Source organism: Epinephelus fuscoguttatus, linkage group LG17 (genome assembly GCF_011397635.1).
Source record: "Epinephelus fuscoguttatus linkage group LG17, E.fuscoguttatus.final_Chr_v1".
Lineage (NCBI taxonomy): Eukaryota > Metazoa > Chordata > Actinopteri > Perciformes > Serranidae > Epinephelus > Epinephelus fuscoguttatus.
Genome location: NC_064768.1, coordinates 7,225,397 through 7,244,966, shown reverse-complemented (window position 1 = coordinate 7,244,966; position 19,570 = coordinate 7,225,397). Strand labels below are relative to the sequence as shown.

Below are 19,570 nucleotides of genomic sequence, written 5' to 3'. Positions count from 1 at the left end.
TATCATTTTTTTTCGCTGTGAAAACATTGGTCTACCGACAAGTGCTTGGTCTTGTCGGAAAGCTACAATTCTGCTGTTCCACGTGATAAGCGTGGCTTCTTGTTATGACACACGGTCGTGGAGAAAAACTATAGAGAAGAACAGGTGTGAATTTGGACGCACTATGTGTCGTTCAGGCCCATAGGGTTAATATTAACACATGCACATGACACAACAGGTAGCTCCTCTCATTGCAATTCAAACAGACGACAGTGGTACTGACCACCAGTAACGTTTCCTAGCTAGAAAAAATGCAGCTAACATCTACCTAACAACATAAACAGTGATCTATGATTAAATGCAGCAAAAATGAGGACTGGTAATGATAATAATGTGTTGGTATTGAGTGGTAGGAGTTAAGAAATGTGCCACATATCCTGGTTTAAGCCAGGTACTTACACCACTACACCACTCTGGAAGGCAGCGCATTGCTCTGTGCAGATAGAGCACTCAGAGGTGGGAGCGATGGGGTGGATCAAACCATTTTAGAGGCGGGGGTGCTGCTGCTGTATTTTTGTGTTTTTGATGTTAAAATATTACGTTTCAACCAAGTACTGCATGGTTTTGACACTTTTTCTATCTTGTTAAAAAGGACATACAGTAAGGAAAAAAAAAAAATCACTCAAATTTTGGGGGTGCTGGGACTCAATTTAGGGGCCCAAAAATGGGCTAGAAACGCCTATGTGTCCCAAAACATCAACAACATACGCACCCAGGTTACCTAGCACTTCATATGTATACGTGAAAGTCCACTGACCAAGCAGCAATATGTAGGAGTTTGGAGTGAGAATGGATTGGTGAAGGTTTGTTTTATGTTAATGCCAACTGGTTGAAAAGGGGGCTTGGTAATCAGGGGGTGGATGTGCATACCAGGTCACACCTATAATAAACTGGTGCTTGTTATCTATAAACTTGGGTGTTCAGAGGTTTTTTTGCAGCTGGATAACCTGTTTTTACCTCCAGATAAACGGTGCTATGGTTGTTTTGTTCTGGGGAGGATAAATCTTTTATGTTAAAGGTTGAAGCTGTGCATGTGCACATAGACAACCTTAGTCTCTTCATTCCTCTGTTCCCTTCTACCACAGTCTTTGTCTCTGTTTGTCTGTCTGTCTGTGTATCTGTCCTTCTGTCTGTCAGCCTCGTTTGCATTCTGAGCATGTACAGTCTAGCCCAGCTCCATCCACAAACCCTCTACATCCACCCCCAAAAAAAAAACCAACACTTTCTCAGACGTGTCACTCAGACAAACACTGCAGGCCCTGACAAATCAATTTCAGCCCAGTATGATGAAAAAGCCAGCAAGTCTCTAAACTGTCACCGAGCCACACAGTTGGAAGAAACCACCTCAAGCTACACTCCTTTTACTCCACTTTGTAAATGGAAACATGGTTTCATAAAGTATTTATAGGATTCAGGAACCCAATCTAGTTTGACAGAGGCTATGTGCAGGCCCAGAATATTAAGTTTGATCCATCTGAGACTTTGCTGGAGCTACAATGCTTTAAGGCTAACTGCAAGGGGTCAAGTACACAGGAGATGGGAGTCAATGTGAGGTGATTATACTGGTAAGTAAAATGACAATACATCTGCTAAACTGCACAGAACTGTGGCCCGACAAAAGCCACAGTTCTGTGGAAACCACACTTTTACCTTTTTTCACCAGCCATAACAAATTTAAAGAAAACATTTCAACTGCCATTCAGACCATTACAAAGTCCAGGGGGTCTAAGTCCAGGGAGCAGTCTGAGCCGGGGGTAACAAGGAGTGGACACCCCTACTTAAGACCAGAAAAGACCCTGCTGACTCAACAGGGTCCACCGGCAGCTTCCAAGTTGGACTCCCCTCATTGGGCAGGTAGCAAAGTCACATGGAGTCAGGAGTTACCATAAACTATTTGCAACTACAACACCGCTTCTAGTACAAAGACTAGAGTGGTGCAAAGGCCCAGACACCAAACCAACTTCAAAGAACTAGCAGCAACGATAGCCGACTGTTGGGTCACCTAACATCGCCTCTGTGTCGGCCAAAAGTTGCACATGAACATACTGCAAAGACTAAAGCTGATGGCCAACAAGCATGTACGTTCTGCAGCTGCATGAGAGGAAATAACTCTCCACACCAGCAGAAGGTAGTAGTCTGTAATGTAAAAAAGGGAAACCGGAATACCGTGATGATGCTAGTGAGCCAGTTTGCACATTAACAACACAATCCAATGTTGACAGAACGGAGCATGTTTACTGTGCACCAGTGAACAATAACACTTACCATCACGTAACGTTTCTGCTTAAGAGTGCGATGGCTAAAGAAAACTAACTTTACTCTTGATTTTAGCTGTTTGATTACTTTACAAACTTCTGTCTCTCTTCTTGTGCACTGACCTGAACTGTCAGTCAGAGTGATTTCATTCACCGACAGGCTTCGTTCTTTCCGACGCCAATTCAGCATTCTGAAATCTGCTGGAAAAACGACAACGTGAGCCTATAAAGGGCCAATGGTATGGGACACACTACATGTACTAAAGTGACAGATGCCCACCGACAGCCCAACATCCCCCAATGGCTGACCGGTGGCTTGGTGTGTCAGGGCCTTCAGACCTCATGATGACATTGTGTTACAGCTGTGGGGATTGTTAGATGGGTGAAACTACTAAGACCCTGACAAGAGACTGAATGAACACCAGAAACAGACCCAAACAAGTCACAAAGGTCATCTAGCAGGAGTGTGGATGCTTTGGAGGATGGCACAAAAACAAAACTTTAAGACAGGAGTTGTAGTCTTTGGCAAAGTTGTTTTAACTACAGACATCTGTGACAGAAGAAAACCTAAACTTTTTAATTTTCCCTTGATGACATTTTTACCTCCTAGACAACATGTTGTTGCTGTGCAATAATAGCCAAAACTCTGTTTACACACAGCGGAATTGCACTTGATGCCCTGCAGCTTTAGTTTATTGGACACTGAATGAAGCAGCTCAGGGAAATAATGTAGCTTCACTGAGTTCAGAACCACAGCTGTGTGTGGACAGATGGCTGCAGAGTCGAGTTGCCCCACAGCAATGTCTGGTAAGACAGTGACGGAGCCATACGAGTGGGCATGACCATTAACTTCTATATCTACAGGCATTTGAAGAGCTGATCTTGACAGAGCTTAGTGCAAAAAGTAGTGTGCTATAAAGCTGCAGTAATCTTTTTTTGACCATCAGGGGGCAGAAGAATTCCAAAACAAAGGTGCCCCACACAGTCATGGCTAATTATCGCCTTATAAAGTTGTTGTGGTAACCATTTTACAAATAACTAGCTTATTTGCATATTTCAACATGATCATCTTATAGGAGTGGTGTTTGTGTCCGTCTAATGAATGTAAGTAAGTCATGTCTTTTGAGCTCAGTTTTTGGTCCCCTCCAATTCTGTCTCTTTAGCTGCTAAATGCTCCACCACGTCCACCAGCTAATCTCTAAATGTGTCTGTCGGTTGTTTGCTGCCTACTGCTGCTACAAACAATGACTACGTTTACATGCACAAGTACACAAAGACAATATTCTTTTATCTTTCTTTTTTTTTTTTAAGATATTTTTTGGGCATTTTGCCTTTAATGGACAGCCAAGTGTGAAAGGGGGAAAGAGAGAGAGGGGATGACATGCAGCAAAGGGCCACAGGCTGGACTCGAACCTGGGCCGCTGCAGCAACAACCTTGTACATGGGGCGCCTGCTCTATTTACTGAGCCAGCGACGCTCCACAAAGACAATATTCTTACATAATTTTTACATGGCTAATGAAAATGAATATTCCACTTATCTTTCCATTTACACGCAGCCATGCATACTCTGATTAATATGCCCTAGCATGCCATTCATCACATGCTGCCATTGCTATCTGTACCATTCTGCTTCTCTGAGTCAGATTAGGTTTTTTCAAAGTTTTCTACCTGTGGCAAAGAGCTGAGTATACAGTACACAGACATGAAGCCATGTGTGTGTTCGTATTTGGAATAACAGTTGAATATCAGTTTGCATGTCGACCTGTTCACTGAGACTGAACCAGACGAGAGAAAAAAAACTAAAAGGAACTAAACAAGGCTACAAACCTGTACATGGGTTATAATTGTCTGTGGGTTTTCACTACAAGAGAACCCTTTAACATTAACTGCAGTTATTAGTAGGGATGTTACGAGAAGCAATAAAGTTGATGCAAAAATCAGGAAATGTGATGGTACTCGTTTGTCTGCGGTAGCTACCAGGGATGCATTTCTTCCTTATCTGACTGGGCAGCATATACACGTACAAGTGTTTTCGTCTGCTGTTAAATACCAAAGGAAGAAAAAGCGCACCTACCAGCACAGAGGGACAACAACATTATGTGGACAACGATCAAAAGTGCAGCTGCAGCAACAGCTACGCCTGGACTCAGCTGAAAGAAAAGTGTGTGTGTGTGTGTGTGTGTGTGTGTGTGTGGGGTTCTTCTTTTTCCTGAGGCCAGCTTATTTTATAATTCTGTGCAAAGGCAGTGCACATATTTACACTCTGCTACAAAACACCAGAAGTGTCATGAGGTGCTGAGTGCTGCAGGTTTGGCATTTTTTTCTGGTCGCAGAGAGTTGAAAAATGTTAAATTCTGAGTAAAGCGCTGCAATCATCCCTGTCACTTTTTACCAAGCCGTCCAATCGCAGTTTTTCTTCTGTGGTATCAAATTTAGTATCAAGAATCATGTAATTTCACTGATATTGGTATTGACTACTATGTGACATGTACAATCATAAGATTTTTAGTTCATATAAAAATAATGACCAGTAAGCTTTAAAGGAGCAATAAGTGAATTCATCATTTCTAGATTGAAGGAATTAAAAAATTGCTATGTGAAGAACTAGAGGTGTAATTTCATCTGGAGTATAGCATGAGATCATACACCCTCTCTCTGTGTTGATCTCCAGCCCCTTGTTTACAAGCCGGTCAGGCTGCGCGTTCATGACTCGGAGCTAGCTCTTCTTCTCCTGGACAGGTACAACATAAAGTCAGATGCCTGTTTTAATTAGTGTTACAGTAGCGTAAGTCACATGTCGCTATGTCGATTCAATTAAATTTACAATCGTAGCATGGGTTAATGTCCGGAGCTTGAGTTATTAGTGGCTCGGACCCAGCAATGGGTCAGGCGTTTCGGTTGTGTTAGGTGAGTAGCCTGGCAGCCCAGCTAACATTTGCAATTAGCATTGTAAAATGTAGCCCGGAGGGCAGCCTGGATCCTGTGTTTAGCTATTCCCCTGCCTACTTCAATGATGATGGTACCTGTAATAAATGTAATATATTTGCTGAGATGTACGCGAGGCTCAGTGACTAGAAGAGCTGGTAGAAGCGCTCCATAGCTGCAAGCTACTCCAGTAGCCGTAGTAGCTCTAGTGCTAACTCTGGGAGCTAACGCTGACATTCCTCTCTTCTCCGTGAGCCCGCCAGGCTCCACACTAGAGCTCGCCAGAGCCGAGAAGCAGGCTCCCCGGAACGTTAGCATGGCAGCTGACTAGTGCTAACGCTAACGTCCCCACGCTTCTCGGCTTCGACTCACTGAGCCTGGCGGAGAAGTGTGGGGACATTAGCACTGATGAGCTGCTATGCTAATGTTCCAACTCTTCTCCGTGAGACCGTGAGCCCGGCTCCCAGCTCAGTTGGAGTTGGAGTGTTAGCGTGGCAGCCAAGTAGTGCTAACGCTAACAGGAAAGTAGGGAAATAGCTAAACACAGCAGAGACCGAGAGTGAGTGAAGACATCGCTAACTGCTAAACTAAGTTGGCTGTTTAGGTTTTATTTCCTTGCCCCTGTGGCGAGTGAATCTGCCTGCAGTGAAAGCGGGGGCTAACTGCGTGCTAACTCCTCATGCTCTCCGTTTGGATCCAACCGGAGCACCGAGCCCTGGTTTGTTATTCAGGTTAATGTGGGAAGAAGCAGCGGGTTTATCGGGCAGCTGAGTGAAGCTGAGTGAAGCTGAGTGAAGTGAAGCCTGCGGAAGAAACACCGGGACCGTCTGGATGTGATAGTCCGTGGAGGTGCTGCGGTACTTGCCGGCACAGACGAGGCGAGTGGGGGGTGTTGGAGAGCAGAGGTAGAGGGGGAGTGGCTCATGACACACTTTGTTTTGCTCTATAGGCAGTGCACAACAGTGAACCTAGCGGTGAAACGATTTCACTTATTGCTCCTTTAAGAAAACGTCAGGTGTCAAACATATTTTAGACACCAGATGAAAGATCCACACACTTTTTCTTTACCTCCTGCTGGACAAAGTTATTTTACAATCTGAGCTGCATCTATCTGATTATAGGCTCAGTACCATGAACTATACACAGATGTTTACGATGGGTGTGTCACCAGGAGACGTCAGTCATCAGCCAGCTGATGTGGAGCAGCTGGTCGACACAAATCGAGACATTTCAGGTATAACAGCAGCAAAGAGACAAATCACAACAATTGTGTGAAACTGGCAATAACAATAACAATTCTCACTCTCCACACTGCTCATTCAGAAGAAACAAAAGAACACAGGAAACAGAAAGGCAGAAAGCCAGAAGTAAAATACTTCAAAGAGAAAGTTTTGGACTACAATGTTGTTGAAAAACTACTCAACAACTTTTCTATCTCAGAAAAACACACTGAACATTGAATTGTTTTCCTGACACTCAGGTATGAGAAGATAACATCAGACTGTCATGCACTGGTTTGGATAAAAGTTGCTTCCCATTACTGATGGCAAGATATTTAAATCCTAAAAGTGCCAAGAGGAGGGAGTGCCTACATAATTCTATTTAGGGATAACATGCACATTGTTGTTCTTCCTCTAGATGGGTCAAATTAGCAGTTGAAGTCAAGAGAAGCCAGACTTGAGAAAACAGTGGTCGTGACATTTTGTTGCAGATTTGCTTTAATATGTTGAACACCCTTTTTCTGTCTGTGTTATGATTCTGAACTGTTTTGCTCATGTTTGAGAAGCACTTTGCATGAAATTGCTACTAAAAAAATCTGTGATTTAATTAAATCTGATATAATCTGGTTGAACTCCAGAGCCAACTTGCAATCCAAAATTTTGTACAAGTTATTAACAGTTTAAGACCTAATTCCATCAGTGAAGATGATGTGGGATAACTGCCAACCAGAAATCAATCGCATGTAAATGAGGTTTTTGTCTTCTTCTTCTTCTTTTAATGGCTGGTGTCCCTCCCTTGGCAGCCACAGACCGCAGAGTGAAACTTGCTTTGAACAAAGCAGGAGAGGAAGCTGCCAGGTTTTTCCCTCAGCAGATAGACATCTAAATGGTAGCTATTGAATGCAGCACTTGGTGATTCATGACCTGACCGGATTGCCAAACAGAGCCCACAGCTGTTCGCACTTTGATAAGAGATCTCATTTAACAAGCCGCTGGTGCGAGCAGCTGGCGGCTCTTTATTGTCAGGATGAAAAGGCTGATGTGGGACCTGTGGCCAAGCATCGCCCGCAGACACACGGCTACCAGGGTGGTGATGGCACAAACTGACGCACACAAAATGCACACCTGTCAAATCTGACAGGCTGTACAAATACCATCTTTAATGTCATACATTTACTCATGAGGTACTGATTAGGGCTGAGCATATAACGACTATGTACGCTATATCTATATATTTTCAAGCAAGATATAGATTTTGAAAACACAGTTTATATTGATATAGGGATCTGTTTAATCTGTCTGTTAATTAGTCTACAGTGTGACATCAGTCTATAATTTCATTCATTCATTCATTCATTCATTCATTCATTCATTTCCGTAGCCGGTTGCAGGGAGGGTGGAGCCTATCCCAGCTGACACTGGGAGAGGCAGGGTACACCCTGGACAGGTTGCCAGACTATCACAGGGCTGACACATAGAGACAGACAACCATTCACACGCACATTCACACCTATGGACAATTTAGAGTTATCAATTAACCTGCATGTCTTTGGACTGTGGGAGGAAGCCGGAGTACCCAGAGAAAACCCAAGCTGACACGGGGAGAACATGCAAACTCCACACAGAGGGGCTCCCTCCTGGGATCGAACGTGCACATGCTAAATCATTTAGTGAGATGAATGAAATTACTGCAGCACACATACAATACTGTGGACCTTTTCCACTGTCACTTTTGGCCGCACCAAGTGCCTATTTGTGTTTCCATTATCAGTTAAGACGTGCGGTGCCACGCTGAGCTGTGCCAGAGATGGACCAGGCTGCCCGCCCTCAAGCTGGTAGCGGGGACATCTGGCCAGCCACAACCAACACCCGACGACCCTGCTTCTTCCCCTGCTGTATGTGTTGTAACACTGAACTCACCTCTGTCTGCAGGAGACCAGAGAGAAAGGCATTTTTGAAAGTCTCGGTGTGTTCAGCTCTCAGCACTTTTGTAAATCTAACTGAATCTCTGTGATTTGGAGTTTAGTTTCTCTCTTGCATCCTGTTTTTATTTTACATATCTGCTTTATTTTACCGTTTCATGTGCGCTATCTGCTGTATCAAAAGTTGCTGCTCAAAAAATCAACATTTCCTTATTTTGGTGCTTCACAATAAAAGTTTTTACATTACAAAATAAAGGAGGACTTTTATTGTGAAATCTATAAAAAATGAAATGTGTTTATCATTGAATTAATGGGATTTTGTTAGCAGCTTTTCTTCATTTAAGACAAGCAGAAACAGCCACAGTGAGATGTTGATGAAGAGCTGCAGACAACTGGCTCTTACTGCACCTCTACAAATAGCTCATCCAACAGGTAAACTTCTTTTACCTGCCCTGCTGAGGAATAACAATAACACATGCAGCATAAATAACAGGGGGCTTTAGCCATGAATCATCTTGCAACTGACCATGTTGCCCATTTCTTAAAAAAAAACAAAAAAAAAAACAAACTGAAAATCAGCCTGAAACTAGCGAGATATGAATTTTTGTCCATATCACCCAGCCGTACAAACCGTTACTTCTCAGGAAATGAAAAACAATAATTGAACACTGCACTGTCAAGTTCATGTTCTGTCTTTATATATGGTCAGATACTTTCAAGTGTCTTTGTATTATTAATATTTGACCAAAATCAAGCTTGAATGGAAATGCGAGGTTTCTGACCACTGAATGTGAAGATTCATGTTTTGTCCGTCATAGATTAGAACGGCCGCGTCTCAGACATTATCATCAACTTACAGGTTACAAAGTTTATTGTAGCTGTGTGTGTGTGCTCAGTTTTTCCTTTTCACCGCCATGTTTCTACAGTAGCCCAGAACAGACAAACCGAACACTGGCTCTAGATTGGGCCATCCGCATTTTCGCATTTTGCAGTGTTTCTACTGGTTTAAATTATCTGGTTAGTTTGTCTTGGAGAGGGAGAGACCTCTGCAGATAATTTGGCTCCCTATAAAAAACCTTATGAACACCTGGGACCAGTTAAACAAAGCACCTTAAGTAAAGATTTTCCTCTAAATCCACGTAAAGGTTTCCTTTAAATAGAATCTGTGGCACAAAACATTGTTCGGTCTTCTCTTTAAGGTTTTCTTCTAAGTTTTTCTGCTTATCTTAAAGTTAGTTAAACTGTTGCACATAACTCTTGCACCATAAACTTGACTGGAGGTCAATTTATGAATTGTCTCAACGCCTGGAGTTGGGTCACTCAACTTTCCAAAGCTGCACTTCTCTAGCCCCGTAACAATTTGGGATTGCTCTGTGGTTTTATGCAGCAGGATCTGTCCAATCAGTTATTGGTGAGGTATTTCATGTACACAAGTCAACGGTGTGCTGCCTCATTCACCAGGCTTCAAACGCCCTTACCTGTGTGCTGAATACCATGGTGAAGTTCCTGTCCAAGCAATGCAGTTTCCTACCACATTCCTTGCTTCATACTTGCATTTTTAGATCAAATTTACTTTTCAAATTTGTTTTTTCTTTTATCAATTTGCTCTAGAAGTATGACTTTTTCTTCCTCCAACCAGTTTGGTTTTCATGTCTTCTTATCTTCTGCCCTTTTTTTATACTATCAGGCCAACTTTGTGAGAGGATACTTAAGAGCAACAATAGGTAGCCTGGGCTATCACAAGTGTACATTCAAGCAAACAAATGGAAAGGGAAACCATTTAAGAGATTCTGTGCAACACCCTTAAGTAATATCCTCAGCTCAGGAAAAACGACATCTTTCCGTGTCATACTTAAGGAGCAAACTTAAGGTTCTTTGTACATCCGGCCCCTGGATCTTAAGTTAGCAGAGAAAAAAGGTGAGCACAGATAAGCAGGTGCTCGGCTAGCAGCCTCTCTGACTTGCCAATCAGAGAAACACTGATTTGTAACATGAAATTGCTTTATTCAGTGTTTTTACCGATTTGAATCATCTTGGGACGTATTCACAAAGCTCCTTAGTGCTAAGAGTTGCTCCTCGTGATGAAATTCTAAAAAAACATCTTAGAATTGTGACGTTTTCTTAGAATTATCCCTTGAAGTTAAGACTAGGTCCTTAAAGATAAAAGTTATTAAGAGAGCTCCTAGGGTGAAGAACTGACCGGAGTAGGGAGGAGGACTTCTAAGAGGCTTAAGAGTTTCTTAAGTAGAGGAGAAAATTGTGGAAACACAAAGAGGTCAGAGAAATATTCTCCAAACACTGCATGACAATGAGTAAAGGAAACACTACTAATTAGATTGTGCAGGAATAATATGTGTGGTTAAACTCATTAAAGATATGCACAAATTTCCCACCTAACACTCTAAGGCCAGAAATAAAATGATCACAACACTAAGATATTTGGAAAACTGGAAAAATGCAACAGTGCAGCAGTGATAACTTGGGTCTATTTCAACCTTCCATCAACAAAAATGATCAAACTAACAATGATAACACTTTCACAGTCAGCAGTTCATTTTATTTCCACTGGGTGTCCACACCTTGCAGGCCCACAAAAGGGTGTGTCTGTGACAACCAATCACATCTGTTAGAAAGAATGCATCACACCTTGCAACGGGGTCAACCACACCTCCTCACAAAGACAAAGGTTTCTGTCCTCTCCTTGCTCAGAGTTGCTCTGAGAACTTTCCTAAATCACTCCTAAGCTAGGGCTCCCTACTGAAAAATTTAGGCTAAGTTAGGAGCCCTCTGAGAGTACTCTCAAAATATTTGTGAATTGGCCCCTGGTGCCTTTGTTTTGGGGAGGAAGAGACCTGTGGATAACTCAACTACCACTAAAAGCCTCCTGAATAATGAACACTGATGGGATTCTAATCCAGAGATGTTTCAGCTGGTTACAATCTGCAGTCCTCAACATTAGACACCACTTCCCTCAATTTTAGACACTGTTCCTTTAAAAATATATTTAGTTTGTAATTTCATTTCAGTGAAACTGAACACAACTGCAGACATCTCAACTGTAATTTCAGCACTTCATCTATGTAGCATCCCAAAGTTTGCATGTCAACCATGCCCAAACACAGGGATGTAAACACACACAGAACATTTCCACCATACCAAACTGGATGTTTTTGCATCAGTGTTTGTTTTCTATACAAGTCTTTACTTCTTTCTCTCCCTGTCTGTTGTGGCTCATTAGTGTGAAGACCTGCCATTCTCTCTTTCTCTCTGTCGGTCTCTGTCCCCCTTTCTCTCTCATGAAACAAACTCTTTGAGGATCTGCCACTGTTTTCATCATCATTATCCTCCTCTCCCTCTCTCTTCCTCTCAACTCCACTCTGAAGGCCTGCCATCAACTTCAACAACACAGTCGTTGTCTCCCTCCCTCTTTCTCTACATGGAGGACTTTCGTCTTCATCAATAATCTCCATCCCTACACTCCGCTGAAGATTGACACATGGAAGGATTGGCTTTGTTTAAATCAACATCTTCCTCTTTTTGTTCCTTCCAGGACTCCCCAAATGCCTTGCACATCTTGACAAATCTTTTACCGTCCAACTTACACACAGCGATAGTATTAAGACTCTTAACAAACTTTCCATTGGCAACAGTTATTACACACTTGATAAAACCACTTACTCTAAATCCTTATTTTAAAATATTAATTACCCCCTGTGGGTTTAAAATGGATTCTGAAGGTGACTCAGAAACCCAGCCAAAAAAAAAAGAAAGCCATGAATATGTCCAAGGCACTGGTCAATGATTGATCAATAGAGGACGGTCACTCTCCTCAGGGCTGAGTTTTGAAGCTCATGTAACCACTATTTATACTGTGGAGAGGTTTACATATATTAGGAGACTGTAACTATAAAATGAAAGGATGTTTTGCTGCCTCTTGCAGCCGCTGTAGACTGAGAAAAAAATAGCTTAATTCACTGGGCCGACTGCCGGCAACTTTTAAGGTGGAACTTGTAATATTACTCAGTGTTGACGACACAAATCCATCAGCACACCTTAAATTTCAACATGACAACTTTGGCTATATCATTAGTTTTTATTGTCTATCTTGGATGACATACACTTGTAGTAATGAGTGGATCTTCAAGCCTTTTTGTATATTAATTTCAACAAGATTATGTGAACTGCATATATCTCAGTCCTCACTCAGAGGGAAAAAAAAGTGTCGCAGAGTGTTGTTCTTTTGGGCTCTGGCAACACTAAACCCCTGAGCTTGCCTGAGAAGGACTAAATACGCAAACCTACTATTTTTAAATATCCCATGGAGAGAGACTCTCACTGCCTGTTCTGTTTTGTTCTGAAAATGTCGGCGTGCAGCCTCGTTCTGTGGACGGTAAATAAGGTGCAGTGGACGGAGCAGTGAGTAACAACAACCTCGCCCACATTTGTGGTTACTGTTTGCAGTGGAAACGCTAGGGTCTAGGTACCATGTCTGAAGGTTTACTTTTGGTTTCAAAGGTACTATAACCAATGTGTTTGGTCTTTTTGGGCCTTGTCCACAAGTACACAGGTATTCTTTAAAAACATAGCTTTTTTTATGTGTTTGGACCTTTCATCCACACGCAAACTGTGTTTAAGTCACTGAAAACGCACCTCTTACAAAACTCCATACAGGGTGAAGACTTCCAGGAATCGTTTAGACAGGGAGAAGGAGTTTGCGGCTTGAGACTTAAGACTTTGCGCAGTAATTTCCCTTGTGAGGCATCGCAAATGAGGCATCATTTTTTGCAATGGCAACAGGGTTGGAAATTGACCTTTTTTGTCCACCTGCCACTGTGGCTGGGGGATCCTGATATCTACCTATCTATCAATAGATTACCATTGTTTTTTGGCTGGTGAGTCAAGCAAATCTACCAGCTTCTTGTATATTTTACCTGCATTTGGTTTGTGGCTGGTGCAAATTTCCAAACCTGAATGGCAGACATGGTCAGATTAGTGCTGGTTCCAACCTTGCTATCAGGACTTTTTACATGTTAACACACAATTGTACAGGTACTCTCCCACTATACTGAGGAACAGAGGTGTCAGGATGTACTTCAGAGGTAACTGTTTCAGGTGGCCTTCCGGTAATAGCTTTTTACAGGCTGATAATATCCTTTAATTTCCTCTTCTTCTTCGCCTGGCTTTAGAGTTATAGTTATATAGCTGCCTCTGGGTTAGGCATGCTCTTGATAGGGCCTTAAATGTGTTTTTGTTTTGACAGGATTTTTTTTATATCAGTGTGTGTGGATGAGATGGGGGGAAATAAACCTGTTTTCAAAAGTAACAGTGTCCATGTGGACTAGGTCTTAAACTTTTGTGAATTCAAGCCTTCTATACCTGACCACACTTAATGAGAGAACAAGCTATAAGCTTTTCCAGCCCAGCTGCCAGAATAAAATGTTGGCATTGTGCATCTCTGCATGCATATGTTAAGTTTGCATGTTCCATATATGTATTATATTAACATTTCTAAAGTGACATAGTATATGAGCTGACTTTGTCATTCAGAGGTGGAGGGAATGGTGGATGGCATGACACCAAGACTAGATGCCTGCCAAGCTAACCACTGTTTGAGACCAACAAACAACAAAACCAGTTGTTTTTAGCAAATCATCCCTGCATTTTCAGCAGCTTTTTACTGGGTGTTTTGTAGCACCTGCTTGCTGTTTTTCTTGCACCTTTTTAGACACTGACTTGGTATTTTAAGGCAAAACATTATCTTTCCATAACTAGAATGAAGTGGTTTTTGTGCCTAAACCAGGGGAAGGCAACCTGCTGCTCCGGAGCCACATGCAGCTCTTTAGACCCTCTCCATTGGCTCCCTGTGGCTTTGACATAAAACTATATGGAAATGTATAATTGCATTCTACAATTGTAAAAATGTGTAGCCTATACATCAAACTAAAAAATATTTTAACATTTAAATGTTTGTCATGGGTGGCACGGTGGTGTGGTGGTTAGCACTCTCGCCTCACAGCAAGAGGGTTGCCGGTTCGATCCCGGGCGTGGGAGCCCTTCTGTGCGGAGTTTGCATGTTCTCCCCGTGTCAGCGTGGGTTCTCTCCGGGCACTCCGGCTTCCTCCCACAGTCCAAAGACATGCAGACTGGGGACTAGGTTAATTGATAACTCTAAATTGTCCGTAGGTGTGAATGTGAGCGTGAATGGTTGTTTGTCTCTATGTGTCAGCCCTGTGATAGTCTGGCGACCTGTCCAGGGTGTACCCTGCCTCTCGCCCGATGTCAGCTGGGATAGGCTCCACCCCCCAAACCCCCCCCACGACCCTCAAGAGAATGAAGTGGTTAGAAGATGAATGAAAGAATGAATGAATGTTTGTCATATGACTACGACCTGAACTTAAATTTTTACTGAACTCAGGTAGCATAGCTAGCCTACAGTCATGCCAACAAGGCTGACTATGTCCAATCCAAAAAAAAGTCCAAGAACAGTCTTGGAGAAAATTAAGCCTCAGTTATACCTTCGCCTGGCTCCGTTCGCGGATTGCGTGCGCACCTCAACAGAGCACAAAGGCATTTATACTTGGCACATTCCCCGTTGCAGTATTTGCCGCAAAGGCAGGGGGCGGAAGAGAAAAAATACTATAGGAAGTAGTAGAAGCAGGCAAAAAACAGTAGAAATAGAAGCAAGTGGAAAACGATGTAAACAGCAATGATGGTGGCACGAAAAGTATGGATTGCAGAGGAGGTGGAATTGTTATGTTTATGGCTTTTGACCAGACAAAAGCGTTGCAAAAGAAGATGGGCTATCTGCCCGTTACATGTAGCGAGATATCTGACTGGGGAACACAGCCAGCTTGTGAACCCAATGCGGGCTGTAGATGAAGAGATGCTTCAGCTAGTCTTCCCTCAAATTCATCCATTTTGAACTGAGTGACACTAGCGCGGCTTGCGAAAAAAATTCAAAATCCTGGAGGTGCACGACCTCGCGAAGCTCGCACGGCTGTCACCAGGTGCGCGATTACATCATTTGTGGTGCACGAACCTCGCACACTCGTGACTGCGTTGAGCATAAACTAGGCTTTAAAAACAGCCAACTGCAGAGTGGCCACCTTGTAGTAAATCATTTTAATGAATGCTCATTTAGAATTTTGGTAATGTTGATGGCATAATTCAGACTTAATAGGCTGTTACCTTTATTCAAATATGTTTTGTGACTCCAGACAGATTTTTTTTTGGCCAATAATGGCTCTTTTAATGGTAAAGGTCACCGACCGCTGGTTCATGCAAATGTAACATATTGGTGGTTTGCAGAAACAAAATGCCGATATTTTTTTCTGGCAGTTGGGTTGGCTTTTCAGGGCTAAATTTCAAACCTCAATGAGATAAGCAGTAGCTGATAGTCAAAAGACACACTTTCTATGAATTCTTTTAGAAAAGAAACTGCTCTGAGATGCAACCACAACCAAGTGCATCTGTAATTAAACAAGTGGCTTGAATGACACATATAAAAATGATAAAGTCCTCCAGAGATTTCCCACACAACTCTTTGAAAATTGTGCCAGCATGTCTCAGATCAACTGTTTCATAAACAGCGCTGATAACGAATTATCAGCCAATAAAAGTTATAAAACCAGTGGCCTCATGGTTTGAAATGATCTGTTATACACTTCTAGTTTGTTTGGAGCAAACACATCCAAAACAGAAAAATCACAACCACATTCGATTTACAGGAGATTGAAGCTGAAACACCAAAGCAAAAAAAGATGAAAGAATTCATCAAATTTAAAAAGACTAAAAAACAACAATCTCAGTGCCACTTTAAATCCAAACCTTCTAATGAGTGTGAGCAGACAATCAAAACATCCCTCAGCCTGTTAGATGTTAGCAAACGGATTTTCATGAAACAGAGCAAACACTGTCTCTGTCCTTCTGTCTTACCGTCTCCTCTGCTCGGTCTCCCTTGGCGCTGATGTAGCTCAGTCGATAATGTCGGACATTCCTCGTGTCCGCAGGCTGCCACGCCACCCGCATACTGAAGGTGGTTTCCTCATCGATCCTCATGTTCCTCACCCCGTAACGAGGAGCTGGGGGATGAGAGAGTGCACAAAAAATCACACTGCAGGCCACTGAGTTACACATCAACATCAACTCACCGAAGCATAACACTGTCACAGTTTGATGTTCTTCATCTTATATCGGAAAAACTCCTCATATCACCATGTCATCTTTTTGGCATTTAATTTACTCAGGTTTTCAACTTCATATCAGCGCCTTTTCAAAATCAAAACTTGGGAAAGTTTGTGAGGCAAAATTTCCGCCAGCCTTCATGAAGGATGACACAACATCCATCTTGAGACATGAGAAAAGATTTACAAACATTATCAATGAAACACAGGCAACAAACTGTAATCTGAAGTTTGCTGCCTGATGTTTTCTTAATCTTGAACCCTGTTTTTTCCCTAAGGATAAGTTCTTACAAGATTCATGAGAAGTTCTAAAAACATGTTTTTTTATACTGTTAGATAACATCACCTTTATAATCTCTCTGCTTGTTTAAGGACTTTGCTAAAACTTTAGTGAAACTTGTACAGAAGAAAATGTTCAAATCCAAATGTCATTTTGTGTATTATTACAGATAAAAACATTGTCCATGAGGAAGAGGTAAAGAAAGGTGGAGTGGAAATTAGGAAGGAGACACAAACACAATTTATCACAACAGCAGGAGTGAAATATTTACTTGCTGCAGTGGTGGTTGTTGTGGCCAGGGTAGTTGTTCTTTCAACTGAAAATGAAACAAAAATATTTAATATATCTTAAATGATCCTCTGATGTTTGTTTCAATCTGAAAAGTAATGCCTTTCTCTGATCCAACATTAGAACAGACAATATAAAGTAAAAAAGGATGATGCATTGGCTTAGTGATAAACACAACAGTTGGCTAAACAGCGAAAGCACCAAACTTGTAACTTCACTAATTACTGTGATGAACTTTTTGGAAACATGAGTAGAGTTGGAAGACCTGCAGTAGTAACGTTTAATTTACCCGTGGACTCTACGAGGATCACCTCGTCACTCTCAACCTCGTTGCCGTAGATGGCAGCAAGGAGGACTTCATACTCGGTGAGGGGGCTGAGTCCTTTTATCAGGTAGGTGTTAATGTTTCCGTTCACCAGAACCTGAAACAGAAACGCAGGGATGGATATTTTCTGTCAGACAAGCAGATCAACAGCTGATGCAGATGAATAAAAGTCGGTGACACAGAAAATCAGACAGAGGTGGTAAGCCACACTGAATCAGGTTATGTTTGCAGTTAACACACTCAACAAACATCCGAATTTCCAAATCAAACAACATTTCAGAAAACTTGAAATAGAAAAATAATTGTCTCAATGTAAGTAATCAACTGGGGAAGTTTCATTGGGATATGTATTAGTTGAATTATTTCATCTATTTAACCCTCAAGGCTGTTGTGATTGCAACAATTAACAAACTATTCAATTCCAGTGAATTCTGCCCAATTCCATCCGATCCCCACTACTTCTCCACAAATTTGACCAATTATCATAGCTTTCCATGAGTTTCACCAATCATAGCAGTCTGCCACATTCACTTCCTTGTTTCTGTTTGTGAGATGTCGACTTTTGCACGCCAGGTGTTGGCAATGAGCCCTTAAAACATTAGTGAAGGAGGGTATCCACCTGATGACCTCAGTGAAGCATTTACCCTCCCAGCATGCCTCCAACCTTCACTCACAATCATAAGTACTAGTCCATACCCATTGGTAGCTTTGTCACCTTCTACCTATGCCAATCCTCAATGCCTATGTGCAGTTTCACATAGATTGACCACATCAGTCAGTAGAAAAATGTGGGACTGACAGAATGACACACTGACAGTTTCCGTGATTATGTACAGCATACCATAGCATGACTTAGTCATACCAAATATTAGAAGAAAAAAACAAACATTGGGCCACAGGGGGAGCCACAGCGATCAGTCGCATTTTAGCCATTTTTAAGCATTTTTCTGTTGTCATAGCGCCACCCAGTTGCCAATTAGAGTTAAATTTCTCCAGTCACCTTGAGGCGTCCTGTTCTACATATCTACCAAGTTTAGTAAAAATCGATATGGCAGTTAGGCCTAGATAAGAAATTAGCTCTCTAGCGCCCCCATTTTGTTTGATGGGCTCAATAATGGAGGGGTCCCCTCAGATTATGTGTGGTCATATGCCTACAAAGTTGCGTGGTGATGGGTGAAACCCTTGAGATGTTATACACCTTTATGTGATGAGCCATGCCCTCCGCAATATTCATTGCCTTATAGAAGCTCAGTTTTAGTAAGTTTTCCAACTTTTGCCAAGAGGGAACTTTAGATATTGGTCCCTAGATTATGTTCACCGAGTTTCATGCAGATCAGTCAAACTTCCTAGGAAGAGATCGATTTTAAGTGTTTTTCAAAAAATTCAAAATGGCGGAAAATCTATACAACCGGAAGTTATGGGTTCTTGAGGCAAATTTGTTCCTCATGAGGAGAGGCATCTCTGTGCAAAGTTTCATGTCTCTACGACATACGGGGCATGAGATATGCCCATTCAAAGTTTGCAATTTTAATCGGTTGCTATAGCGCCCCCCTTTGGCCAATTGATGTAATATTGATTCATTCGCATCCTCCCATGACCCTCTACCACTGTGCTAAATTTCACATGGATTGACCGAGTCAGTCAGGAGAAAACTTGGAACAAACACACACACAGACAGAGTTTTCGTCGTTCATATAGTAAGATGTACACCAACAACTGACCAGTTATACTCCACCTCAGCTAAAGTTGGCGACGTTTTTCTCCTGTTAGTTTCTCCTCTCTTCTCTCCCTGAAAATGAGTGAGTAGGTGGAGATACAGTGTACGGCTCGGTCCGGCAGGGGAGAGTTCAGTCTGTGCAGACATCTCTCGTTGGCCCTGCCTTCCCTACCTATGCTCTTTTGTACTTTTCTATCCATCTAGCCTTAACCCTTTGGCTCCCACTCAGAAAACCCCAGATGGCTCAATTACTCCCACTCATAGTCCCTCATATTTTTATTGTAAGTTTTCTATTCTATATTTATGTAATGGAGTATTGCAGTACTTTGCCTTATTTTCTTCCTCTTAATATGTTTATTGTTGCACCAAGAACCAAGGTGAGATCCTGCTTCTGAAAGCACAGTACTTTGCAAG

The 19,570-nt window shown here is 42.1% G+C and overlaps 1 protein-coding gene across 4 annotated transcripts in view; it reads right to left on the bottom strand.

The window, feature by feature from the left end:
* Positions 1-19,570, bottom strand: part of LOC125904188 (collagen alpha-1(XIV) chain-like) — a 332,522-nt gene that overhangs the window by 180,569 nt on the left and 132,383 nt on the right. For all 4 annotated transcript variants that reach the window (XM_049601434.1, XM_049601435.1, XM_049601436.1 and 1 more), the window contains exons 18-20: positions 17,404-17,536; positions 17,098-17,142; positions 16,299-16,444 (exon numbers count right to left, since the gene is read on the bottom strand). In XM_049601434.1, coding sequence (XP_049457391.1) covers positions 16,299-16,444; positions 17,098-17,142; positions 17,404-17,536 — 324 coding nt within the window. The remainder of the gene's footprint in view (positions 1-16,298; positions 16,445-17,097; positions 17,143-17,403; positions 17,537-19,570) is intronic.